This window comes from Lytechinus variegatus, chromosome 6 (genome assembly GCF_018143015.1).
Source record: "Lytechinus variegatus isolate NC3 chromosome 6, Lvar_3.0, whole genome shotgun sequence".
NCBI classification, from domain to species: domain Eukaryota; kingdom Metazoa; phylum Echinodermata; class Echinoidea; order Temnopleuroida; family Toxopneustidae; genus Lytechinus; species Lytechinus variegatus.
The window spans coordinates 21,676,595-21,703,553 of NC_054745.1; the positions used below are offsets into that span (position 1 = coordinate 21,676,595).

At 35.8% G+C, this 26,959-nt stretch overlaps 2 protein-coding genes across 6 annotated transcripts in view; one reads left to right on the top strand and one right to left on the bottom strand.

The window, feature by feature from the left end:
- Positions 1-15,785, bottom strand: part of LOC121417198 (actin-like protein 6B) — a 50,255-nt gene extending 34,470 nt beyond the window's left edge. For both annotated transcript variants that reach the window (XM_041610812.1, XM_041610813.1), the window contains exons 1-7: positions 15,671-15,785; positions 7,350-7,426; positions 6,430-6,613; positions 5,877-5,977; positions 5,477-5,574; positions 2,586-2,680; positions 216-322 (exon numbers count right to left, since the gene is read on the bottom strand). In XM_041610812.1, the coding sequence (XP_041466746.1) occupies positions 216-322; positions 2,586-2,680; positions 5,477-5,574; positions 5,877-5,977; positions 6,430-6,613; positions 7,350-7,426; positions 15,671-15,695 (687 nt within the window). In that variant the 5' untranslated portion in view covers positions 15,696-15,785. The remainder of the gene's footprint in view (positions 1-215; positions 323-2,585; positions 2,681-5,476; positions 5,575-5,876; positions 5,978-6,429; positions 6,614-7,349; positions 7,427-15,670) is intronic.
- Positions 15,786-15,997: 212 nt separating this feature from the next.
- On the top strand, positions 15,998-26,908 carry LOC121417200 (ubiquitin-conjugating enzyme E2 T-like). 4 transcript variants are annotated; one of them, XM_041610816.1, is made up of 7 exons: positions 15,998-16,179; positions 17,288-17,457; positions 19,272-19,341; positions 20,532-20,637; positions 21,825-21,923; positions 24,741-24,827; positions 26,190-26,908. In XM_041610816.1, exons 2-7 carry the CDS (start codon positions 17,343-17,345, stop codon positions 26,445-26,447), a joined length of 735 nt encoding a protein of 244 aa, XP_041466750.1. In that variant the 5' UTR covers positions 15,998-16,179; positions 17,288-17,342; the 3' UTR covers positions 26,448-26,908. The 4 variants fall into 4 exon arrangements, with proteins under 4 accessions (XP_041466750.1, XP_041466748.1, XP_041466751.1 ...); XM_041610814.1 differs by having other exon boundaries at positions 15,998-16,118; XM_041610817.1 differs by lacking the exon at positions 15,998-16,179 and adding an exon at positions 16,191-16,293.
- The last annotated feature ends 51 nt before the right edge of the window (positions 26,909-26,959 follow it).

The following is a 26,959-nucleotide window of genomic DNA, read 5'->3' on the forward strand; positions in this document are numbered from 1 at the left end:
AACACATGTAATGAATGTTTGGGAGGAGCAGCAAATGAAATATTGATCATATTTATATGCTGCTCCCCTGTTACTGGTTGTTTAACGCATGTAATGATTGTTTAGGGTAGCAGCAAATGAAATATTAACCATAGTATATGCTGCTCCCCTGTTACTGGTTGTTTAACACATGTAATGAATGAGTTTGAGGAGCAGCAAATGAAATAGAGCCTTACCTTTGATGCTATCCTGTAAGCAGGGACCACATCTATCTTCTCCTCATCAAAGAACTCTTTACATTGCATGCTTATGAAGTCCCCTCCAAGCGGACTTTTAACAATAGCTTTACAGGATAAAAACATGAATATTCATTATTTACATTGCATGCTTATGAAGTCCCCTCCAGGCGGACTTTTAACAATAGCTGTATAGGATAAAAACATGAATATTAATATATTAGAAATACACAAAGCATGCATATTTATAAATAATCATTATCATGAAATCACATCATTTTTGGTGTGTGTACCAGGGGAAAAATACAAGAGGGCTTAGGGCAATTTTGCCCCTAAAATGCACAAAAGAGCCATGAAAAAATAATATAAAAGCCAAAGAAAATCTCAATTCACTGCAGTATCCAGTGCTGCAGATTTAAAGAAGCAATCTTATTGGAAAGAGTAAAATAGGAGGAACAATTTAAAACAAGTTTCATCAAAATCGGTTATGAAATAAGCAGGTTATGGACGTTCAAAAAGTATTGCTGTACTTTCTGTGGGGATCTTCAAATTGCAAAACATGCTTCAAAATGGCTTATTTTGTGGACAACTCTCCATTTGTCTTGGACACAATTTTTAAGATTTTCCCCATTGTCTTTTGAATTGTATTTTGCCACATTCTGAGCATAACATATGTCATGGGAAAATCTATTTCACACCACATATGTCTAGGTGAGGAGATGATGTGAAATAATGTAAAATAAAAGGGAAAATCTGAAAATTTGTCTACAAAACAAATGGAGGGTTTGGAACAAAATCAGCCATTTGGAGGTACATATATATGCCGATCTGAGGATCCCCATAGAAAGTACAACAAGACTTTTTAAACGTCCATAAGTTGCCTATTTCATAACCGATTTTGATGAAACTTTTTTTTCAAATAGTTCCTCTTATCATACTCTTTCCAATAAGATTGCTTCTCTTCTTGGGTTTCGGTTTCCTTTATTTTAAGTCAGATTTAAGCCATAGAATGTGAAAAGTAGCCCCGATAATAAAAGATATGTACTTTTTATATATATATATGTACATATATATATTTTTTTTGTTTTTTTAGATCATTGCATGCTTAAAGTACCCTCAAAGTGGACTTTAACACTAGCTGTGTATTGAAAATATGATTATTTATACCCTCAAAGTGGACTTTAACAATAGCTGTGTATTTAAAATATGATTATTTATAGAATTCATTATTCAAATGAATATTCATCACCATGCAGTCACATTATTTTTTTAAGTGTAGAAAAATTAAAAAAATCATTTATTTTTGTTAGCTTGTTGCTCGCTAATGAAGATTTCTCTTGGCGGACTTCTAAATATAGCTGTAATGAATAAAAACATGAATATTCATTTTGAAAAAATATTTCAAGATTGCATATTCATGTTAATGAATACGTAATCACATTTCATTGTGTGTAGAAGTCATATATTATTGTTACATGTCACTTGATGCATGCTTATTTAGTTGACTTTTATTGCTGTATTGAATAAAACATTTTTATAACTGTGCTGTCACATTATTTTTTGTGAATGTATATGCATCACATATCAAGTAACATATTTTTTGTTAGTTTGAGACTTTGAGTACATATTATTAAAATCAAATCAGATTCTTTTTCACAATCAACGACTTGGCCTTTTAAACTTTGTTTTAGAGTTATTCATTAAGAATGAATGGTTATTCATGTTCATTATTGATTTGAAAATACATGGCATTTATTATATGTATTGTTTTTACTGTGAATTGATGTGCCCATCTTATGTGGTAGGGCTAGGGGCCCGTTGCAGAAAGAGTTGCAATCAATCGCAACTCTAAAAATCACGCGCAACTTGATTTTCAACCAATCAACAGCGCGCATTTGGGACTTGCGATTGATTTTTTGACTTGCGTTTAAACGCAATTCTTTCTGCAACGGGCCCTAGATAGATGAGTGACGGAAACCTTAAGAGCCATAACAAGCATTTGTTAGGAAAATATGTCACGCAAGAAAGGAGGACATTTTCTTCTCTTTTTTTGCTTGTCAAATTTTTCCTGACATGTATATCACTGTTAATTGGGGGTGAAGAGCTTTTTTTTTTTTTTGGGGGGGGGGGTTGTTGATTTTGTTCTGTACCAAAGTGCCCCTGCCCCCCCTTGGAAAATTCTGGATCCACCCCTGAGATAGATATTAGTTGGTACTACAATTTTTTGGATTTGCTTTTAGCAGCGGTATTTTCTGTTGTGAATCAATTTATATTGAAGCCCCATATGCTTGTTTTGGGGTTAGCAAAAATCTCATTTCATATCGTATAGTGCAAGGCACACATAAAATATCTGTAGCTCAAACAACTTACCTGATTGGTTGACATAGCCTTCATATACAGGCACTGCTGTGGTGTGAGTTGCTCCACTGTCTATTACTAAGCCTGTCGCTCTCCCATTGGCAAAGCTATGAAGTGACTGGTTAAGGAGACTAATTTCATAAACATTCACACAAATAATTATCTGCTTTGTTTTTCTATAGTGCTCTCTACCTCAACAACAGAAATTTGTCTGTGCTAGTTACAATTTTGACTTTCATATATATTTACAGAGTTACAAAGTGGACTCTCTGATTTTTCTATTTATACTTCATAAATATTAAAATATATCATGAATCTTATTCCATTGTAAAGCTTAACTATTGCAAATTTATTTGAAGAAAACAATGATTTCATGAGAAAACCTATAAAATCAAGGTTCCTTGTTACCAAAAGTTGTAGTTCTCGACCTAAATGTTGCCATGAAAAACTGAAGATATGAAATCTAAGCTAAATCTTAGCAACTCCCCCCCCCTAAACAAGTGGAATGCCTCTGGCTGTCTCACCTGCATCACGCGATTCAACATAGCAGCAGTGCTGACTTTGAAAACTACTATAACTCGCACAAGATGTTCAGTGATACTTGGTTACTCTTATTTCCACGTTTTATGAATTAGACCAATACACTTAGAGAGATAGGATGGTAATTCAACAAATACCCCAGATGCGGCCAAAGTTCATTGATCTCACATGACCTTTGACCTTGATCATGTGACCTGAAACTTGCACAGGATATTCAGTGATACTTGATTACTCTTATGTCCAAGTTTCAAAAGTCAGATCAATAAACTTGCAAAGTTATGATGGTAATTCAACAGATACCCCCATCATGGCCAAAGTTCATTGACCCTAAATGACCTTTGACCTTGGTCATGTGACGTGAAACTCATGCAGGATGTTTGGTGATACTTGATTAAACTTATGTCCAAGTTTGATGAACTAGGTCCATATATTTTCTAAGTTATGATGACATTTCAAAAACTTAACCTCAGGTTAAGATTTTGATGTTGATTCCCCCAACATGGTCTAAGTTCATTGACCCTATTGACCATTGACCTTAGTCATCTCATGTGACATGAAACTCTAATAGGATTTTCAGTAATACTTGATTAACCTTATGGCCAAGTTTCATTAACTAGGTCCATATACTTTCTAAGTTATGATGTCATTTCAAAAACTTAACCTTAGGTTAAGATTTGATGTTGACGCCGCCGTCGGAAAAGCGGCGCCTATAGTCTCACTCTGCTATGCAGGTGAGACAAAAAACACATACAATTAAACTGAAGATCAACAACACAGATAAGCACATGTGGAACAGTTGGGAAAAGATCCAGAACCTGGCTGGAAAGCCTTGATTATTTTTCCCATTTTTCAGCAATTTTATTTTCTCTACCAGAATCATTTATATTTTAAAGGGGAAGTTCACCATGAAGAAAAGTTTGTTGTAAAAATATCGGTGAAGGTTTGAGGAAAATCCATTCAAGATTAAGAAAGTTATTAGAATTTTAAGTTTTTGGATTTGTGATGTCATAAACAAGCAGTTGCCGCATATGTTATGTAATATATAAAATGCATAAATTTCAACTCTTTTAATGTTTCGCATACAGATGTCAACTTTTCCAATGGGGCATTGCAAATTTCGGCCTGTCCGCTGCAACCAATAGACCAGTTCGTAGTTACTTCATGGACAATTTTGGTCAAATGACCTTTCACTTCTTTCATCATGATAGGCAGATTTCAAAGCACGATATTACGTAAGCTTGCCTTACATAGCAGGATGAAGAAATTAAATAGACCAGGTGACTAGAATAGCACACAAATGAACACTTAATGAAGGCATTTGTTACATCCCTTCTTTGGATGCATATCTTAGCATGTTGCACAATGTACTTTGCAAACTGTGAAATACCAGTCGTTCGTGGAAGCATTGTTGTTTTTTATTGATGTAAATGAAAACGACAATTCAAAAGAATATATGACTAATCCAGACATCAAAGTTGGTGCTTATCTCATTAGATTTTAAACCACAATGTCACTTTAGCACAAATTACCTTCTTCTGATCATGCGTAGAATCTTTTGATCATGCGCAGAAAGTACTGTGAATCTACTGAATTGAAATTTGTTTCCCTTCTCTGAATGTGGGATGGGAGAAGATCCTGATGGTTCTTTATATAACATTATAAATAAGAGAGACATAGGGTGGGAATAAAGAAGTTAGCATAATAATTAAACTCGTACAGTGTGAAATGATCGACAGCATTTACAAGTTTATTATCATTTGGTCTAATGCCAATTCGTCCAATCACCAACTTGTCTACTATCATTTGGTCTACTATCATTTGGTCTACCATCAGTTTGTCCACTATCCACATGGTCTAATTGCCATATCGTGTAATAACCTGTAGGTCCAAAAGCCATTTAGTCCATATACCATTTGGTCTAATTGAATTAAGAGTTACCTGGTAATTAGACAAAGTGATTATTGGACTAAATGGTTGTTAGACGAAAGGTTGAAAAAAAATGAAAAATCGATGAAAATCCATATTTTATCGTTCGAAATACACATGAAATGAAATACTCAGAAAATTCGCTCTATCCCTTTAATCACTGAACACCAAACAGGGTAGCAGCAACTCCCACCTTTAAACGTCTTTTGGTCTGACGCGGCCGGGGGTTTGAGACGGACGCTCTACCAACTGAGCCAACATACCCGTTCAAATAGATGATAGATGGAATGACATTAGGCTAAATGAAGGTAGACCATGTGATGAGTGGATGAGTTGGCAATTTACAAATTGGCAACTTACCCATGTCTATTGCGCCATATTTCTGCTAAAAAAGATTAATAGGTGCACAAAAAAATTCACAAAACCATAAAGGATACGCGGAGAGAACAGGGCTCTTACATAAAAAGAGCGCGGGAATGTTGTACTGCTCAAACATAAGCTCTGTAAGCTTCTCTCTCTTCTGACGAATATTCCACTGAAAAAAAAAAACAATGTAAAACAGAAATCATGAAGCTGTGTAAGCGCATTAAAGGAAACCAAAACCCAAGAGAAGCAATCTTTAATTTGGAAAGAGTAAAGTGAGAGGAACAATTTAAATAAAGTTTCATCAAAATCGGTTATGAAATAAGCCAGTCATGGGAGTTTGAAAATTCTTGTTGTACTTTCTATGGGGATCCTCAAATTGGCAAACATGCTTCGAAATGGCTGACTTTGAATCAAAACTTAACCCCCCCCCAAAAAAAAATCACTTTAAAAGTTTTGTTTTCTTCTACTTACCGCGGGTTCAGACATGAGCACAGGATGTAGACAGGGATCAGATTTGATGTACTTCTTATAGGCATGGTCTAAGACAGCTTGAAACATGTCCCAATCTTCAACTAAAACATATAAACACAAAAGGAATCAATCAATTTATTTTTCACTTCCAATAAAAAGATAAGTAAAGAGGAGCAACATATACAGTAATGATATGATGGCCAAATAGAGGAATCATAATAATACAGGATGTTTCAAGAAAATATTTACAATAAATCACAATTTACAGTTTACAAGTGACAGATTTATTTATTAATTAATTAACTAATTTACTTATTTATTCATTTATTTATTCATTCATTCAGTCAACTATCTATCTATCTATCTAACTATCTATCTATCTATCCACCCATCAATCCATCCATCCATTCATCTATTAATTCATTCATCCATCCATCCATCCATCCACCCATCCATCCATCCATTAACTCATTCCAATTTCATTATTTATTTAATTATTTTTTTTTATTTCATTTATTTTCTTTTATTTTTAAGAGGAGAAATGGGTGCTTACCCATGCCATCTTTGAGTGGTGTACCGAGCTCCATGCCTTCGCGAACGAACGTGAGATAAGGCGTGTCGACTACGTGACGCTTCTTGGTGGCGCCATCTTTGATGATCGGTTGCGTCTGACCGTCGATGTCCATGGATTCCTCATCTTTGCAATCGACTGACCCGATGGTGGTTGGGAATTCAGCCTGCAAGTAGTGTGAAAATGATAACATATTACAGATAATAATAATAATAACAACAATAATAATAAAAACATTCTATTATAATTTTGATTTAGTGCTTAATACATGGTACCTTTCCAAGCACTTTACAGATATATCTTTATACCCCACTCATAAACTCATAAAAGGTACAGATATTTAACCGATTGTAACATTTCACTTTTATGTAGTACTTAAAACATGGAACAACTCATAATGGGTACCTGGTAGGATGTGAAAGTCATTGTAGCTTGTCCAGTACTGTGTGCGCCTCACAGGCGACTGAATGGAGTACTCCCCTGGGAGTGGAGGATGTGCACAAATTGTGTGAGGGAATGACTGATTGAATCTGATGACCGGGGTAATAATATATCTGTAAAGCGCTAATAGACACGTTGTTCCGATGTATTTAGCGCTATAAAAAAGCGGATTATTATCATAATACAAGTAGGTATATATATATATATATTGCAGATAATAATAACAGTGATAATAACAGTATTATGCTTTAAAATCTCTTAAGTTAATATATGGAACAACATCTCTAAGTACTAACAGATATGTTATTACCCCTGTCACCGGATCCTGGCCTGCCCAGAAACAAGGTATGTACTTTCTCTACTGACCTGGGACCATTCCAACAGTCCTCAGTAAAACAAAGTCACACTGGGTTTTTAAGAGCCAGTATTTCAGCTCATGAAATATTTCCAAAATGACATACCTTTGGTGAGTCTTCCCCTGCGTATCCGCCCCTAACAGAGTAAGAGCCAACATCGAACACCAAGGCTCCAACCTCATCTGAAAACAAAAAATCATATTAAGAATTTATAACAGTTGTAGTAACATTTTATTTGAGAATAAGTTTAAACAGAATCAGATAAAATGATCGTCTAGGTGTTTTTGTGTGATATGTGCCCAATTATTTTGGTAGAAACAATAGTCTTTATTCCGTTGAAATAAGACCTGACAATAGCGAGTCTAATTTTAAAAAAGAAAGAAAGAGACAACAAATTTAAATAATAACAATACAATATGTCAATTTATATAGTGCAGTTACCATGTGCATATACTCAACTGCGCTTTGATATTTGGTATCATATTATTACCCCAGCTGTAGCTGAGCCGCCACATTAATAGGTGCTAAAGTGTTCAAGGAATAATTCCTACCGGATACCTATTCACCTCACCTGGGTCGAGTGCTTGGATAAATTTCTTGCCAAAGGAAATTACGCTATGAATGGGATTCAAACCTACAACCCTCTGTGTCAAAGGCCAGAGACTAATCCACTGGGCCACAACACTCCACGGCATCTGGGTATAATCTAACATAGTTAGCCAATCACCTGAGCTGAGGTAACTTTGGACCAAGACTTGGATTGAACCGGATATGTTTCACATGAAACAAGTAATGCAAGCGCCAGCAGAATTGAATTGGCTAAATATATTCGTCTATTTTTTAAATTTTGCAATGTTCATTTTCCAACTTCCATCTAAATATAACAAGTGGAGTGCCCCTTGTGCGGCTTCGGCTCTGGTTACCTCTGGAGCACTCACACATAGTGCGAGGCTGACAGTGACCACTTATTCAAATTATTCCCAAGTTACAAGTGTTATTTTAATGATTTTTTAAAGTCTGTGTTGTGTATTGCATTGGCATAGAGTAAAATCCCCAAACATCGGACGGTTTCAAATATCAGACGAAAATGACTTCAACTCCCTCTCCATAAGGCTGCACTCACAGGAGACTTGCATGCATAAGATACATTCCTGCTATTGAACTGCACACACACAGTAGCTCCAAGTTGCTGCTCAAAAAAATATATTCCAGGGGTAGAATCCATGATTTTGATTTCCAGAGATTCTTATGACCCTCGCTAATTATGACCTCCAAAAGATCGATGACAAAAAAAAATCTTGTATTACAAGATTTTCTTTGGTCATCAATCTATTCGCAAAAAATCTGCAATGGCCTCTGCTGGGGTTCCTCATAGTGGGAAATTTGACACCCTTCTAAATATAGTACGATCCCAAACATCGGATATATCGGCCGATTGAATTTGAAATGCGTGCTGTTGTCGCGCTCACGCTTGTTTTCAGAATGAAGTCGCGCGCAAATGAGCAAAGATGTCTAATTTTTGGAGCCAAAGAAGTCCGCTTGTAAGTAAATTATCATTATTTACTGATTTCTATATCAAAATTATTGATAGTAATGATTAAAATCGGCATTTGCGCAGCTAAAATAAATTATTTTATCAACAATTAAGCATTTTGGGGTCGAGAGCGCAATTTAAATCGCCAAAATTGATAGCAGCGCACAACTCTACATGTCCGATATTTGGCAAAAAACAAGCTTCTGCCTTCTGGTAGTTACGAGTATATCTAATTTATTACGGTATGGTAGTACGGTATGATCGTATTACCGAAGACTTTTCATGAATTCAATCGTTTTAAAAATATTATTCTCATAAAATTCACCAAACTTTCACCATAAATACACAATTACTTACAAAATATAGATATGTAAAAAAAACTGCCGAAATCGCTTTTCCTTTTGAAGTTTTGATGATATTAGCTTCCAATCGGACCCCTCTTCGGATGTGAAATATTTTGGTCACTTGAAAAAGGTATCGTATTACCGAACGTGTGTTTTCTATGGGAAAAGTTGAGAAATCAACAAAATCACTGATGTCCAAGCTATTTTGACCATATTTTATTATTTTTAGAATATTAAGACTTTGAAAATGTGTTTTTGACCATTTTTCATCATCTTTCATGTCTTTCTATTCAAGTTCCTTTTGGAAGGATGTTGCAAAGAATTGAGCGTATGAAATTATTTTCTGACGTGTACGATCATGACGATGCGCACGTTCGGTACTACAATCACTCACTAGTCTACACCGGTACATGTAGATCTAGATCTAAATTGTTACTGTTAGATCGAAATTTCCATTTAAATAATTTTTTCAATTCTTCTAAATTCTAGCTTAGCTAGGCCTCATTCTATTTTTATAATATTTTAATTTCTATTCAATATTTGTACTACAGAAATAAACATGATTTTTATTTGATTCAATGATTGAATTTTTGTTTTGGTCCAATTATGCTAAGTATCCGATATTTTGGCACTTTACTTCATTTGTTGCAGTGAGCAAGTGACCGCGACCCACCGGCTACACACGACGACACACTTCCCATTCGAATCAGGGACAACTCGGACCACGGGACATCTCGGACCGCGGGCCGAGTTGTCCCACCCATTACGAGATTTTTTTCTCACAAATTTGCGTCTATTTTTCCGTAATTTCGAAATTTCTTGTAAAGATTTTCTAGAGATATGGTCTGATGGTAATGTTCTTCACTTTCTATTACTTTTTTTTCGCTGAAATAAAAAAAAAGTGTAATTTTAGGCGTTTTTTCGACAGCTCGCGATTCCCATAGACGCGCGTGTATTAACTGTGTCGGTGCTCGGCTCGGCCCCGCTCAATAACTGACTTGATTTTGTGATCATTTCTCCTCAAAGTACCACTTTTATCGCAGAAGATGGACTTTGTTGTATTCCATTACCTCCATTTTCTCATCACAAGGATAAAATTTGGTGTATTTGCACGATTTTGATCAAGTTTTTCACCTTTTTCTCTCTGGTCGCAAGAACGAACAATGAACGGTCCGCTGCTCTTCATCGTAATTCTCCGTAGCTCGGCCGCCTAAACTGGCGGGGTGGGATTCAGCCCGAATCCACAATGGAAGTGGGCGTGCAGTCAAAGAGCTGAGCTTGACTGAGTGAGAGAGAGTGAACTCGAGTTTGAAGCTTGGCAGTGTCGTATAGGCTCTGCCTTTTTTTGTAAATATATATTTTTCAATTTTTTCTATATTGATTTTCCCTGGTTTCGAGCTCTAAGATTGTAATGATATACCCGTACGCTGCCCAATTCTCGCTCACCCTCACAAGCGCGATGCGCACGCTGCTTATTTTGATTATCATTTTAAATTCGTCCCAAATTCCTTATTGTTTTGTATACTCGCATAATTAAACACCCAAGAGGAGACCATTACATGAAAAAACAAAGTGTGGAAAAATAAAATTAATCCCTTCATAAATCATCGTGAAATAATGCGTTAAAGTGTAAAGTAACCCTATAACTGTTTGAACTTCGATCAATTGCACCGAAACTGCACCAGATTAAGGTTTTTTCAATCACTTTGAAAACTCCTAAAAACACGTGAAAATTGTTATATTTTTATATGATGAATGAAAATGTGTGAGTCGCAGGTGAGAGAGGTCCTAGATATGTCAACATGGCAAATTCTGAGGAATGAATATTTGCTGTGTGAATGAATTAGCGAGGGCATACCTTGAGATAGCAGCCTGCCCTAACTCCGCTCACCCTGATTGTATTATGATAATCATGATTAGAGTATATAGGGCCTATATAAACGGAATCGTCATAATTATTTTTCAAGTAGACATTTCTTTAGAACCTGATATTTTTGTGTCATTTCCTTTATTTTGAGGGTGCTGAACCAATCCGCTTGTTGCCAATTTTATACATGCCTCCTCCCGCCGTTGCCATGGCAACGGATTAAATAACATATTGAGCCTATATGCTATATTCCCCTGTCAATACTTAAATGGTCCAATCATCATTCTTAGCCTTCCAAAATCAATTTCTAGATATATGCCTATCAAGTCATCAAAGTATTAGTTGCAAAAGATCCCGATTGCCATGGTAACGGCTTATCTTTCTCGCAGAAAAATACAATTGTCTTAATGTCTGCAGAGACAGGGCGCCGCTTTTTCCGACGTCGACGCGAGGGCGGCGTCGTAAACATTGAAATCTCAAAACAGGATAAGGTTTTCAAATTCATAAGTTTGTAGTAGGCCTATATTGATTTCTATAGCTATCATGAAACTTAGAAATAAGGGAGTCAGTGAAAATCCTATAGTGAGTTCCGGTCATGCCACGGTCAAAGGTAATTTAAGGTCAATGAACTTTGGCCCTGTACGTTGGGGGCATTTATTGAATTGTCATCATAAATCAACATTATGGTGGGAAAAGATGAATGGTTGAAAATGCCAAAATCTACATTCGACCAACTCATTTAAATTAAATTTCGAACACAACAGAGTGTTCTGCGTGGATAAGTTAATTTGAATGCATGGTAATGGTAAGTTGCCATGGTAACACCTGATTACTCTACTAATTCAACTCGTGAATCTATTATGAGATGAAAATTAAATGTAAACAATGTAGGAATGTCTGAATTTATTTCAGGTCATAATTCAGTATAGTCCTAGCTAGGGCAGATTATAACTGCATATACGTGAATATTAAAGTAAGTCTTAAAAAAAAGAGATCGAGTTTCATATAAATTCAGTCATGAACAAAATTCACGAGAGTATTATATTCAGAGAAAAACGAGACATTTTAAGCACTTTTGTAATGATGTTTTAACTTGCAAACCGAGAATGACTTGAAAACAAGACATGAATAATGAAACAAACGGGCAATGCGGGCGCGAAGCGCGAGCTGAATAGTTATTTGTTCTAAATGAAATGTATTTGTCGGTCCCCCAACTCTCATTTTCGTCTTGTCTTCTTCCTTTTATTTTCCTTCCTATTGTTTTTTTTTTCATTTTATTATTTTCCTATTCTGGCCTCGATTGATATCCCTTCCATTGTTGTCTTTTTTGCGACGCGGCCATTTTGTCTTTATAATTATACTCTTTACATTTTCCTCTCTCACTTCTTCAATTTTTTTCTCCCCTCTCTCTTCCGCTTTTCCTTTAGCTGAGGGTGACGGCAAAAAAAGCCCCTCGGTCGTCGACGATTTATCATGGAGCAGGCAGATAAGCTGACGTTTACAGAAATGTTGAATGATAATCAAAAGAATTTATTTCAACACTGTTCACCAGAGGTATATTAATTGTAATCATTGCCCGGGCCCAAAGTGTTTTGGAAAAGGTTTAACAAAAATTATCCTGCTCTATAACGAATCGTAGGGTCATCAATGCTAAAAAATGAGACTTCGATGTAAATCAATTTCAACTCTTATTAAAGACTGCATACCGACGTACAAACAACTTAGAGACATATTGATAGGGATAGTTTTGTTTTGTTCGGGATGAAGCCCCTCCCTGGTTCCGCGGCCCCTGCAAGTCTATAAAGGCTATATTATCGATCGTTATGCTGTTTTTATGTGGCCTATTCATATTTTGATGATTATGATTACTTACTCTGAGTATGAAATTTAGGGATAATTTAATTGGAATTAAACAAGGATTTGATACAGGTGACATAAAATAGATGTGCAATTAGGCCTTTGTGAAAGCTTATGAGCCTATAATGATACGTATATTTCATGTTATAGGCCCATTATCTGTAGGCCTATTTGATTCATATAAATAAAATAAAGAATTTAAATGAATATAAGAAAAAGTTTCCCGCTAATAGGCCTATAGAAGCCAACTCGGTCAGTAGTTTCCTGATTGATTTGAATAGATGAAACTTCGTCATATTTCTGGAGATTTCCTTTTTTTTATTTAAATTGACCAATATATTTTGAACAAATCGAATTTTCTAGAGTGTCTTTTTCTCTCCGATTATCTACATTGACGGGAGTTCGCATGTGAACTTAAACCAGCGAGTTGATTAAATATTTATTGTTGTTTTTCAAGATGAGCTTTTTTTTAATGAAAGTCAGCATTAGGGAATCCCCCCAATATATATATGTATATATATATATATATATATATTTATTTATTATCGGACTTCAGTGTTCAAGGTTTATTCACATCAACATTTCACATTTTCAAAAAATCAACAATTCAATACAAATAATATAGTATTATACAATAAAAGTTTTCATAGATAAGCAAAATATCGTAAAAATATATAATACAACAATATAAAAAGTACTAAAATGTATTCTGGTAAAGTGGTTCTAAAATAATGACAAAGAAAGAAAATGAGAGTTGTGGATATGAGGGAGCTAAACGTAAAAGCTTGTTGGTTGAAGGCTCCAAATTGAGAATATGCAGTGAGAGTCCCATAAAATATCAATACCAAAAGAAAAAGTAGGGAAATAATTATAAAAAAGAGTAAACGAAAAGTAAACAAAAAAGGGGGATACACGAATACATACTGAGTCAAGACAGTGTAAAAGCAACAAATTGGAATTAGAACCTGAAGGAGAATGCAAATAATTATTTCTAAAGGAAAAAAAATAATGGAAATCAATGGTAAATAGCATCAGGGGGCAATGAACGGAAGGGACGAAATGGGGAGGGGGGGGGGGGGACTCAAGTTGATTTCTTTGAATGGTGAATGTGCTAAAAGAGCTTTATAGCGTTTTATTTATAAGATGTAAATTATCAATAATTTTATTTTAAGTTAAGTTAACTTGACTATATTCTATTATATATATTGTTCTTTAAAGCTTTTGTTCATTCTGACTCTTTTTATCCTCTTCCGATTTTATGTAAGAACTGGACAGGGTCAAATGGTCTTTATTGACTACAGAAATTTATTTGATCCTATCAGTCCAGTGGGTGCTCAATTATGTTGTAGCCTACAATAATTATGTTCCATTGAATTTCATATACTTTTCATTTCCGAAATAAATAGATATAGATAATAATTATACACTCATAAAATTCATGAATAGATTAGAATCATATTCATATAATTAGACAATTTGTAATCAGTGAAAAAAATGTCGGGAAAGTTTTTTTTTATAAAAAAATACGGAATATAGTTTGAAGGATAAAAAAAAAGATATATTATAGGCGTAGATCAGTAACAATAAGCAACAAAAACCCTAAAAATAATTGCACTTGGTGAAAGGAACATTTTATACAGTGTACTAACTTGTCAACAATATATTCAATCACAACAAAATTACACACTTTTTCACTCAGAAGTGCAAGTAAAAAAGGTAGAAAAAAGAATATGTCAGGCCTTATATACATGTATGAATGCGCGCGCTAAGTGAGCGGGGTTAGGGCAGTGGTGAGCGGCAATGGGGCAGGCGCAAGGGGTGACGAGAACGGCGAATTACACAGCGGTGCTTTGAAGACATATGATTATTATCATATGAAACGATCTTAAAGTATTTTTTCTTTCAGATGACATATAGAAGTAAGGATATCGTAGCTAATTGAATGAAACATAAAGGAAAATACGTAAACTGAGCGACGATTGGGCAGCGTACGGTAATTATGTTTCAATTTCTTTGACTGAGTGTGACTATGGTGTGGATGTTTGAGTTGCTCAAAAATATTTTTACGTGGGTGGGGGCTCGGGGCGATTTCACTCTTGCCCCCGAAATGCGAAAAAAATATATTCGGGGTGTAGCTGTGTGGGCATGCCGGGCTGAGGCTAGCCATCAATTTTTTTTTTGAGAGGGGGGGCTTAATTTTTCACTTTAAATTGATCATTTTTAGGCCTTTTTTTCCATTTTATTTTTAATATTGAATTTCCGTGGTGTAGAGTTGAGTTTTAAGTTGCAATAATCAATATGCTTTAATTTCTTTGACTTTGAATGTGACTGTGGTGTGGATGTTTGAGTCGAACAAAAAATACTTTTACGTGGGTGGGGGCTCGGGGCGATTTCACTCCTGCCCCCTAAATGCGAAAAATATTCGGGATGTAGCTGTGTGGGAATCGCGAGCTGTCGAAAAACGCCTAAAATTACACTTTTTTTTATTTCAGCGAAAAAAAGGTAATAGAAAGTGAAGAACATTACCATCAGACCATATCTCTAGAAAATCTTTACAAGAAATTTCGAAATGACGGAAAAATAGACGCAAACTTGTGGAAAAAAATCTCGTAATGGGTGGGACAACTCGGCCCGCGGTCCGAGATGTCCCGTGGTCCGAGTTGTCCCGTCCCCTTCCCATTCACACATGTGCAAAATCCAAACTAGACCCCAACAACTTCTTTGTCTTTCAATCAAAACGTCGTAACTTTCTTCACTTATATGGCATTAAAAACATTCATAATCAGTTAAATAGAAAAAACGAGACGATGCATAAGTAACCCACCTCCACCATAAACTCCACCACTCATCTTTGCGTCGAAAGGGAGAATTTATCCGAAAATGAGACCTTCGACTAGCGAAGTCAGAGTGAAAATTGGCAACGTCTATAGCTCAGAAACCGAATTAAAGACGCTCCATAATTCAAATAAACTTTTGAAATATGTAGAAATAAACATCCCATTTTAGAATTGAAATAAATCATAATGTAATTTAAAACCAGTAGTAAAGAAAGAAATGAACATTGAATATCAATGAATAATAAAGATAAATATGAATTATTCTAAATATTTAGTGGTTCGAGCCAGTAGGGGATTTTACCATTTTAGTCGACTTCCTTCGCGATCGCGGGAAACGACTCGAGTCATAGAAAATGCAGTCTGCAGCTAGCCACTGATATATAGATATGCAGCACATCACCGTCGTCACGTCAACAAGACAGTTTCACGCTCCAGGTAGACCTAACGTCATACGAGCAATAAATCGAGATCCCAAGGCCAAGGAGACTGGCAAAGTGTTAGTTCAGCTCAGGAGGAACAGAGGATTCTTGAAAAATTTATGCTATATTTTTAGCATGTCTATACTCATGTCATCATGATACATTGTTATACTTGTTAAATTGTGATGATGGTAACGTTAATTTCTAAACATTGAACTGAGTTGAAATTGAAAGTTGGCTGATCTGAGTTTTGGCCGTTTTGTGACCAAGCCTTGCTGTCCAACCCTTAAGGTTTGAAGTACAATGTACGACAAACTTAGACTTTCATACAACTAAAAAAGTTAAAGGCTACGCATAGTATGGCATGTATGGAGTATCTGAACGCGAACGCAGGCCAGACAGACTTGGTAGCGCATCCTCTGGATTCCAACATGTCCAATCGATGTTGGAATATTTGAAATTATGATAAACTTTAGTCTGTACTTTTGGTTGTCACTGAACATATTCAATTCTCTGCTTAACATTAGTGGGGCAAAAAATTGGGACTGGTACTTGGGGCAAATTGTTTTCATGAGTTTTCGTTACAGTTTTCATAAACTAAGTTTAGCTTGAGCATGTTGTTGATTGGTACTTGGTAGACTCTATTTTGAAATGGGCGCTGCAATAACAAAAAAATCTGATGCTATAGCGTTGTGTGTTATCGTGCCTCACCACTGTATTCAGTGCAGGTGTGAATGCAGTTGGAAAACACTCCGTCCATCGGAAAGGATGCAAATGTTGGTCCTGTGTATAGGAGAGTCATAACCTATGCACGTTAAAACCAATACACTATTCGTCAAAGAGTAGGGTGTTCACCCGGTGTATTGCACCTGCCGGTCCCGGTAAGTCAAGTCAATCTTGACGTTCATATGCCATAATAATCAATATAATGATTGTGGGCATTAACGGAAAGACAAGACAAGACAATAAACTTGCAGTGCTGCACAAGTTGCAGTCAATTACGTATTCAAGTAGATTTGTAAAGTGCATATTGCAAGATTAATAAGTTACAAATTTGTCTTTAAATCAAAGGATGTGATTTTGGAATTGAATTTAAGTTTCTTTCAACAATGCTAATCTTTGTTAGTCTTTGTCTTGGATTTAGAACTAAATAATTGGAGCCCTTTTTCTTCCCTTCTATTTCAGACTTTGCAGCATAACATTTTCTACTCCAGATATATTGTGAGCCACATAGGACACAATGCAGAGTACATGTAACTCTCGAATGAAACGAGAAATTGAGATGATGAAAAGGGCGCCCCCTCCTGGCATAAGTTGCTGGATGAAAGATGATGATGTAACTCGACTTGAAGCAAGTAAGTTGATTATTGAATTAACAAACATTGGATTGTGAATAATTAACTAGAGGTGAAGTTTGAAAAATTTGACAAACAATACAACATTGATTTGCAACATGTTAAAATGTTTGATATTGATTTAGGCTTCTTATTTCAAAGCTCTAGAGACTTACGTCTCCATGTTTGATTTTAAATTATTTTTTTTAACCAATTCAATTTGTATGAATGTTCCTTCATTTTTGTCTCACCTGCAAAGCAGAGTGAGACTATAGGCGCCGCTTTTCCGATGGCGGCGGCGATGGCGACGGTGGCGTCAACATCAAATCCTAACCTGAGGTTAAGTTTTTGAAATGTCATCATAACTTAGGAAAAATATGGACCTAGGTCATTAAACTTAGACATAAGGTTAATCAAGTATCACTGATCATCCTGTGCAAGTTTCAGGTCACATGATCAAGGTCAAAGGTCATTTAGGGTCAATAAACTTTGGCCGAATTGGGGGTATTTGTTGAATTACCATCATAACTTTGAAAGTATGTTGGTCTAGTTCATAAAACTTGGACATAAGAGTAATCAAGTGTCACTGGACATCCTGTGCGCATTTTAGGTCACATGACCAAGGTCAAAGGTCAATGAACTTTTGCTATAATGGGGGTATCTGTTGAATTACCATCATAACTTTGCACGTTTATTGATCTGACTTTTGAAACTTGGACATAAGAGTAATCAAGTATCACTGAATATCCTGTGGAAGTTTCAGGTCACATGATCAAGGTCATGTGAGGTCAATGAATTTTTGCCACATTGGGGGTATTTGTTGAATTACCATCCTATCTCTGTAAGTGTGTTGGTCTAGTTCATAAAACGTGGAAATAAGAGTAACCAAGTATCACTGAACATGTTGTGCAAGTTATAGTAGTTTTCAAAGTCAGCACTGCTGCTATGTTGAATTGCGTGATGCAGTGAGATAGCCAAAGGCATTCTACTTGTTAAGTTTAGTAATGATGTCTTGCTTTCTGATTCATCTTTACTGTGAATTTGTCCAAGATTATTATTTTTTATAGTGGCTATTTAAAAAGTTGACAATTTATTTTTCTCATTTTGATTTGAATGGTAGACCTAATGCTAAAATATGCAATTGTTTACCGGTAATATAATTTGAATAATATTTTTTTTCTCAGTAATATTTCTATTCATCACTTTAAAAAACACAAATAACTCACTATGATCGTGAACAAACCAAGAACAATAATTAATATAATTATCAATATTTATTGTCTTTAATTATTATTGATATTATTATTTATTATGATTATTATCATTACAAATATTTTTGTATGAATTATATTTTTTTAAACCCACATTTGATTTTCCCAATCTGGAAAAAAGACCGTAATTGTAGGACTTTTAGAAAACAAAGAGAAGTAAAATAATAAAAATCATATCCTACTTGTACCATAAAGGTGCATTTACAATTGTAAACGAGCCAAGAATCAGCTTCTTTTTTTCTTTTTTTTTTTACAAAGAATGATATTTTATTCTAATACAGAAGAACAGCACAAGGAAAGGAAATTTGACTATCAAGAATGGAATTGTATTGTACCATTTTTTAAAACTTTATTATTGAGTTGTCTAGATATGTACACTTTTTTTTATTACTCACTGTTCCTGTACTTCTGTTATTTTGCCATGAAACATTAAGAATATGAATAGCTCCTTATAAACATTGATTTGTATACCAGCCGGGTATGTGTTTTACTGATTTAGTATCAATAAAAATATTGAAATTTTAAGAAATATATTACAATATTTCCTAATGTCTTTAATTTCAGAAATTCTTGGTGGTGAATCTACACCCTACGCTGGAGGCGTCTTTAAATTAGACATTCATATACCAGACAGGTGATATATCATACAGATTATTCAGCTTATCATTATGTTATAGAGTACTGAAGTAATGACGTCACTTAAACGTTTTTAGCATTTCAGCGTTAATATTGATACCATATTTTGGTAGACCGTGATGAAAAAAACCCACTTTCAAAATTTGGTGAGAATCGGTCCATGGGAGCCTTACGTAAGACCCCATGAATACATAATTAGCCCCATTGAAGTCAATGTTGGCGTGGTTCTAAATGTTACATCTAGCCCTTGAAATGTTCAATAGAGCCCTGGAATTCTTGATTGATTGCTTAAGCTTTTCTAAAGGCCACCGCACACCTTACGACTGTTCGCGATCCGATTTTGGAACATATCGAATTTGCTCATTTTCTGAAAATGTGAATGGAACATATCATTTTATTAGAGGTCAGAATTAACTAATATAACCATTTTTAAATATTGCAAGCCTTTATTTTGGAGTAAAGACCAAATTAGTTTAAAATCGTAGCCAATCGCATGATTGCTATCACGTCATTACGACTAGATATTACATTTGCTTTTATTCTAAGAAGGATGATAACGTAGTCACAGATTTGAACATTCGTAAGATGATTTTGAACATAGTAAGATATTCTAAGTCTCAATATTAGCATCAAATTCTACTACGTTTTATTCCAAAATTGAGTTGCAAATTTAGGCAGTAAGTTGTGAAAAGTAGCTCCCCAAAGTAAAAAAGATATCTTGCCTGGATAAAACCATTATTGAATTTTCAATATCATCTCGATATCACATAATTTTGATAATACTGAAATATCACCTAGCACTGATATTCCCATGGCATGTTTTCCTTCAGCAAGAAATTCATCAACATTGTGCTGCACTCAACCCAGGTGAGGAGAATGGATACCCAGCAGGATTGATTCCTTGAATGCGCTGAGCGCTGGAAGGCAGCTCAAGCTAAAGCCGGGGTAATAATGATAAAAATGAGGAGTGACTTGTGGGTCACAGTTCTGTGTGCGCGCCCTTCAAGGTGACCCAGATTGGCTGGTTCCTCCAATGCGCTTAAATGTCTGACAGATATGGCACTATACAAATGCTGTGCATCATAATCATCATCATCAAAAGTGCGTCTCGGAATAGATTATTTCTAGATAGATTACGCTACATAAATGCCTGTTATCATTTATTACTATTTTGTTCTATACATGTAGATACCCGTTTGAGCCTCCGAAGGTCCAGTATGTGACCCCCATCTATCATCCAAACATCGATACAAGTGGAAGAATCTGTCTGGACTTGCTGAAGATGCCTCCCGCTGTAAGAATTGAAAATATTTTTAGTTTCTTGTTGTCAGTGTTCTTTGTTTCTCAAGACAAAGAATGTGTGACTTGTCTTGAAGTGCAATGTATTGTGATTCAGGGGCAAGAAATTTATCCACACTGTGCTGCACTCAACCCAGGTGAGGTAAATGGGTACCGGTACTACCGGCAGGAAATGGTTCCTCAAAAAGCTGTGTGCACCTGAATCGGTAGCCTAGCTTAGCCGGGTAATAATAATAGCAGGGCTCGCTGGTGGAAAAGTTTTCGGAACTGAAGTGGCTACCCTTTGTAAATATGCCATTATTATTACTATTATTATTATAAAGATATTGTCCAGAGATGTAGACCCTGTTCTCATTACCGCCCTAAAACTAGTTTAGTGGAAACTTGTTTAACGTGTAATGAGATCGGTCGAAGCGGTCTTAAATGGGATCTTTCAACCAGTTTGAAAAACCACCTCGAGATGTAGTTTTCAAGATCGATTTGCCTCAAACTGGTTTTGGTGTAAGTGAAGACATATCCATATTCTTCAGGAATCGATCTTTGTACATTTTGAGCACGCTACACCACACACTGTGTGGAGACTCTGTACACTGCAGTTTTGAATTTTGTGCAAAATGTGTCACCCCTACTGAAAGCGTTCCCATAGCAATAAGGCCACGTTATGTGAAGTGGTTTTGAAAACCACTTTTAGCTGATCAAATGGGAACACCAGCAAACAATCTTTCAAACTGGTTTCCTGAACCGATTTCCAGTAAACTAGTTCTAGAAAGTATATTGAGAACAGCTTCTTAAATGAAAGAAACTCCATCCTCAATATCATCATCATCACCATCATCATCACCATTATCATCATCATCACCATCATCATCATCACCATCATCACCATCATCATCACCATCATCATCATCATCGTTACCATCATCATCATCATCATCAACACATCATCATAATAATCATAATCATCATCATCACTGTCACCATCATCATCATCATCAGCAACATCATGATCATCATCATATTCGTCATTATCATTAAAAAACATTTTTGAGCTCTTAATTATCTTTGAGGTACAATTAAAAGTAACAGTAGAAATGTTGAAAAAAAAACAATAATAGTATTAAATTTTTCTATTACCCCATGCTTGTGATTACTGTCATAATGTTTAAACCTATCATCTTACAGGGTAACTGGAAACCAAGTCTCAACATCTCTACCGTGTTAACTTCCTTACAACTCTTAATGGCCGAACCTAACCCAGATGATCCTCTCATGGCTGATATTGTAAGTATCCTCCTCTTCAGCCCAATGGACAATATGCCATGGGATTGCACTGAGCCCGGGTTGCCACTATACAAATAGGGAATAGGCATGAGTGCGATGGTGCGAGACTTCGCATGAGGTGAAAGAAAGATGTGGAATAGAGCGTCTCTTTTTTTCACCGAATGCAAAATCTCGCACTATTGCACGAATAAGAATATTCGCTATTTGTGTTGTACAACGCCTCACAATCTTTCGAAAATATGAACAAACAAGAGTTTTTCTCTGTAGTAATTTATGCAAAGGGAGCAAAAATACTGAAAGCAAAATCCCACAAGCGCACATGACCTAGGGCAGCATTGCGCATTTAGCCTGCAGGCTTATACGCGTATTGCACCTTCATTTTTACTGAGCGCAATGAATTAAATGGTATTGTGACGTCACCTCCTATAGCTGTGCAACGGTACATTTTGGATGGTACGTCTTGCGTGCAACGGTACGAATGTGTGACATTCAGCCTCCCATTTGCTCGCGTACAACAAGCTTAGTAGGCGTTGTACAATCAAATATATTGCTATACACACGCATGACCAAGTAATTTCCAAACACCCCCTCAACAAGTTTTTTTCTGTGTGCAAAATAACCTTAACAAGTTTTTTTCGCGTGCTTTATTCACACATTTTGGTCCCTAAACAAGTTGTTGCCAAAGTATGACCTCAGGTAAAGAGCATGGGGAAAAAACATACCCTAAACCTGTTTGACTAGTCTTAAAAAGAAAAGCTTTGAGGGGAAAAAAACATACCCGTAATACGTTTGACCCCGCGATTGACCATTGACCAGTCTTTCAAAACCACCCTTTTTCTTAAAAATCTGTGTTTTTGATACCCTTAACGAGTCCACACGCGGACTGTCCAAAACTGAAAAAACATGCCTTTAAACACGTTTTTTGGTCACACGTATTTACAGTAGTATATTTGACTGCTCAGTTTTCAAATCTGATATTGCTGATTGACAAAAATGAATGAATATGACTGACAATCTAACACTGATTCTAGGGAGGGTACCTACTGAACTTACTTTTTCCAAATTGGAAAGATATATCACCACCATTGAACTATATTTTTACTGGCGGAAGAATTAGTGTCATTTTACTCTCTCAAGTGATGAATTTGGTCCCGTCAGGTGTAGTCTTCATAAATTCTGATTTATTTTTTAAATGAGCCGGTCGAGGGACCCTTTTCTAGTCAGATATTGAATGACAGACATTTACATTAATCCTATCCACTGGTAGTAAACATTCAACCCTAGAATTTCCTCCTTATTTTTTATGAATTCTTTTTAAGTGCCACTTTAACACACTAGTCTTGGGAAATGAATTAGGCCTGTGAGCCCTGTTATGTACAGTGTAGAAATAATTTCTACACTATTTGTATATAGGGAATTACACTTTTCTTGCTTTGTAAGATATCCAATGTGCAATATTATTCAGCTGAGTAGGAAATAGTTTTTTATTTTCTTAGCCATATTGGGTCGATGGCTGAATTTTGGAGGCTATCTCTTTACTTTGAAGGGCTACTGTTTTTTTTCTGAAAGAGCAATTCTGATGGAAAAGTATATTTCAACATTCTGATGAATGTAGAATATTGATTTTCTATATATTCTTGAGTATTGTTTGTGGCAGATATTGGGGCAACTTTATTCAATTCAAATAAACATTTATTTTCTTCCATTTCATTACATTTTTTGTAAACCTTTAATAATTCATACAAAAATCAATTTGTTATGAAGAATATAAATATGTTCGTGCTGGGTTTTAAAGAAGAAGGCGTATACCATAAAAGCCGAGGCTTGTGGCGGGATACGCCCATAGACAAAAATACGATACAATAAATAATACAAAGGAAAGGGCAGAGAAAAGAGAAGGAAAGGAACGAGAGAGGGAGACGTGAGCGGGGAGGAGGGCATGAATTACTAAATAAAATAGAATGCTCAACAATGAATCATTGGGGGCAAAATGAAAATGCCGCAAAAATTGTACGTGGTTCATGTTACCATGTTAACTTAAAGTGAAAAGGAAACACGAGATAGAAAATATTCATATAAAATGATAGAAGCAATTGTTTTCATTTTGTACTTAAAATGGTGTTCACCCCAAAGCATTCCATTTTGTGAATTTCGGTGGTGATTTCGGCTGTCATGTGGACAAAGTTGCTCCTCTCCTTCATGTACATCCTCCATTGTCAGTCATATCTTGTTAATCTTATATCTAAGTTTCCTTCAGCAAGGAATTTACCCTCATTGTGCTGCACTCAACCCTGGTGAGGTGAATGGGTTACCGCCTTACCGGGTAGGGAGAAATTCCTCAAAAGCTGCAGCGCCTATAATAGCAGCACTCATTGGCGGCGGAAGCCAACAAATTTAGGGGGGGTCCACCTGAAGTTTTGGGATGGACACAGGTAAAAAATTGGAAAAGCAAAAAAAAAAGGTTATCAACCAAAATTGTAGGGGGACCACACAAATTTTAGGGGGGTTCCACCTGAATTTAGGGGGGACGTAGGAAACAAAATTGACAAGCATAAAAAAAGGTTATCAACAGAAATTTTAAGGGGTGGGGTGTCCGTCCCCACCTCAAATTTAGGGGGGACAGTACCACCCCTCCCCCCCACTTCCACTGCCTATAGCAGCACAGCTAAAGATGGGGGTAATAAGAGCAGCGCATTGTATCCTCAGGCAAAATGTGCTTTATAAATCCAGCTATTATTGTTATTATTGCTTTTAAAATTTCTTGACAGGATTGGATTGCCTTTTTACTTTTATTAAATTCTACTTTGATTTTCCTAGTCTGCAGAATTCAAGCACAACAGAGCCGTGTATGTGGAGAAGGCTAAGCAATGGACAAAGACACATGCTACACAAGATATGCAACAGGTGAGAAAAGGTGTAATACACTACGGGCGGCATTCTCACTGTCTTTCATTTAAACATGGGTTTACATAGATCACAGTTTTATGAAGTGCCATGTGTCAGCCCATTCACCAATTAAACAATTCTTATTCGGCTGCAAAGAGTTGTCAAAAAATTATTGACTTTTGAAATGGAAAGAATAAGAAAATACAAGAATACAATGAATTAATGTATGATCTATTGCTCTCAACTGATATGGAAGAAATATTATGAAGCCAGGCCCCAGCATTCCATATAAATGTGGTCTAAAATTCTAATTTAGGGTAGGTTTAATTATTAGAATACCACCCTATGATTATAGGATCTCATTTCTCAGAAAAAAATAAGAAAAAAGTTGTGGCTATTGAAGCATTGCAAATTCTGCTTCAGTAATCGAAGAAAGCTTGAGGGTATGTTTCAATCAAATATTTCAATTTCAAATTTCAAGTGATCAATTTTTTTCATTTCACAAGGTTGTCAGCTCTGCATATGACTTTTTGAAGCTATGCTACATGTATGCAAAACAAGTGTGGAATGCAAATTAATTTTCCATTATGGGGTCGTAGAAGTGGGGGGTGGGTGACCATGGATGCAAAAAATCACAATCAAATGGTAATTTTTACATTATTGTATGTGAATTTTGAAAAAAGTGGAGGAGCTGAACCCCCCCCTCGCACTCCCCTGGTTTTGCGGCCCCTAAATATCATACCTATGTCCCATTGCATGAAATTGGTTGTAAAAGGCATTTCTTTTTTGCGCTCATATAATGTAACATATGGTGTGATTCCTCAGAATATTTTTTTAAAAAGGCCCCTCTTCAATAACATTGATTTTTATGATACGTCGGAGGACTTCTCAAATATATCTTTATGTGATGAAAGTTTTTGTAAGAAAAAGTGATATTGTGATATCATTGATTAATTTGCATATACAGAAATGTTAGGTATAAAACTGAGAAATGTCACTTTCTTTCCTATATTGGATTTAGATGAATTTCTTTGAAAATTTGATGAATAATGAATAATACCTCTGTCACATTTCACCTATGGCAGCCATATTTCAAGTCGAAAACGGTCGTTTTAAAAAATCTTGTTCAAACCGCATATATGTAGCTCGTACAAAAATATTAAAACTGCTTTTTGACTTGCCGTACGGCCGCTGTAGGTAAAATGTGACCAGGGCCCTGTCCATGGAGGATTAGTCTATTGTTACTGGGTGCTGAGCATTGTCACAGCACCCCCAGTCATAATAGATTGTCCTCCGTAGTCAGGTCCATGAATGTGACTGAGGTATAAGAATGCCTTCCCTAGTGGTAATGCTTCATTCAAATTTTAACATTCGTTCCAGACATCTGCAAGCAAAGATGACTCGTCGGAGGAGAGCAGCTCGGAGTCAGAGTCGGAAGGATCATCATCTGATGATGAAGAGAACAAGTCAGCCAATCAGAACTCGTATTGTTTGAAATCCTCCAATCAGAACTCTTCTACTAAGAGCAACTTGGTAGAAAAGGAAGAGCTGACCAATGAGAGAAAAGGAGAGAAACGATGTCTGCATGAAGTCAATGGGGAGGCGCTGCCTTCTAAAAAGAGTCATGTGGTATCTTGAAGTAGAAAAGTGAGATTGAAAAATTCACAAGTAAAGAATTTTTGACAGGACCAGGCAGTGTACGGCGAGTGAGAATGGACAAATTAAAGAAGTACACCGCCTTGTATTTAACTGAACAATGAAGACATTTAATAACAGGGAAGAACATGGATTAACAGTAGATCTACATGTACTCGTGAAATTTAAGGAAAACTTGTTTTTAGATGAGTTTGTAATCACATTGAAAGAGAAAACACTGTGATCAATGCATGGCGTTGCATTCGCTTTGTTTGACCAATCTATTGTATTTGGATTAATGCAGAAGGGTAACATCACAATAATGGCGTAACTTACACAATTCTATTATGATATTGTCAAATTCCGTTGGTCTAAAACCAACACAGCATATTATGTAGCTTACTTTGTATTTTCATCCACGTAAATCGAATAATGTATCATATTTTTGGGTGTGTTGTAATTTGAATAAATAATTTTTCAAATTGCATATGCATGTAACTGTTTAAGGTATATTA

Coding starts and splice junctions, on each gene's coding strand:
- LOC121417200 (XM_041610816.1), top strand. CDS start 17,343: ATGCAGAGTACATGTAACTCTCGAATGAAACGAGAAATTGAGATGATG. Junction 17,458..19,271: donor TGTAACTCGACTTGAAGCAA/GTAAGTTGATTA, acceptor CTTTAATTTCAG/AAATTCTTGGTGGTGAATCT. Junction 20,638..21,824: donor TGCTGAAGATGCCTCCCGCT/GTAAGAATTGAA, acceptor ATCATCTTACAG/GGTAACTGGAAACCAAGTCT.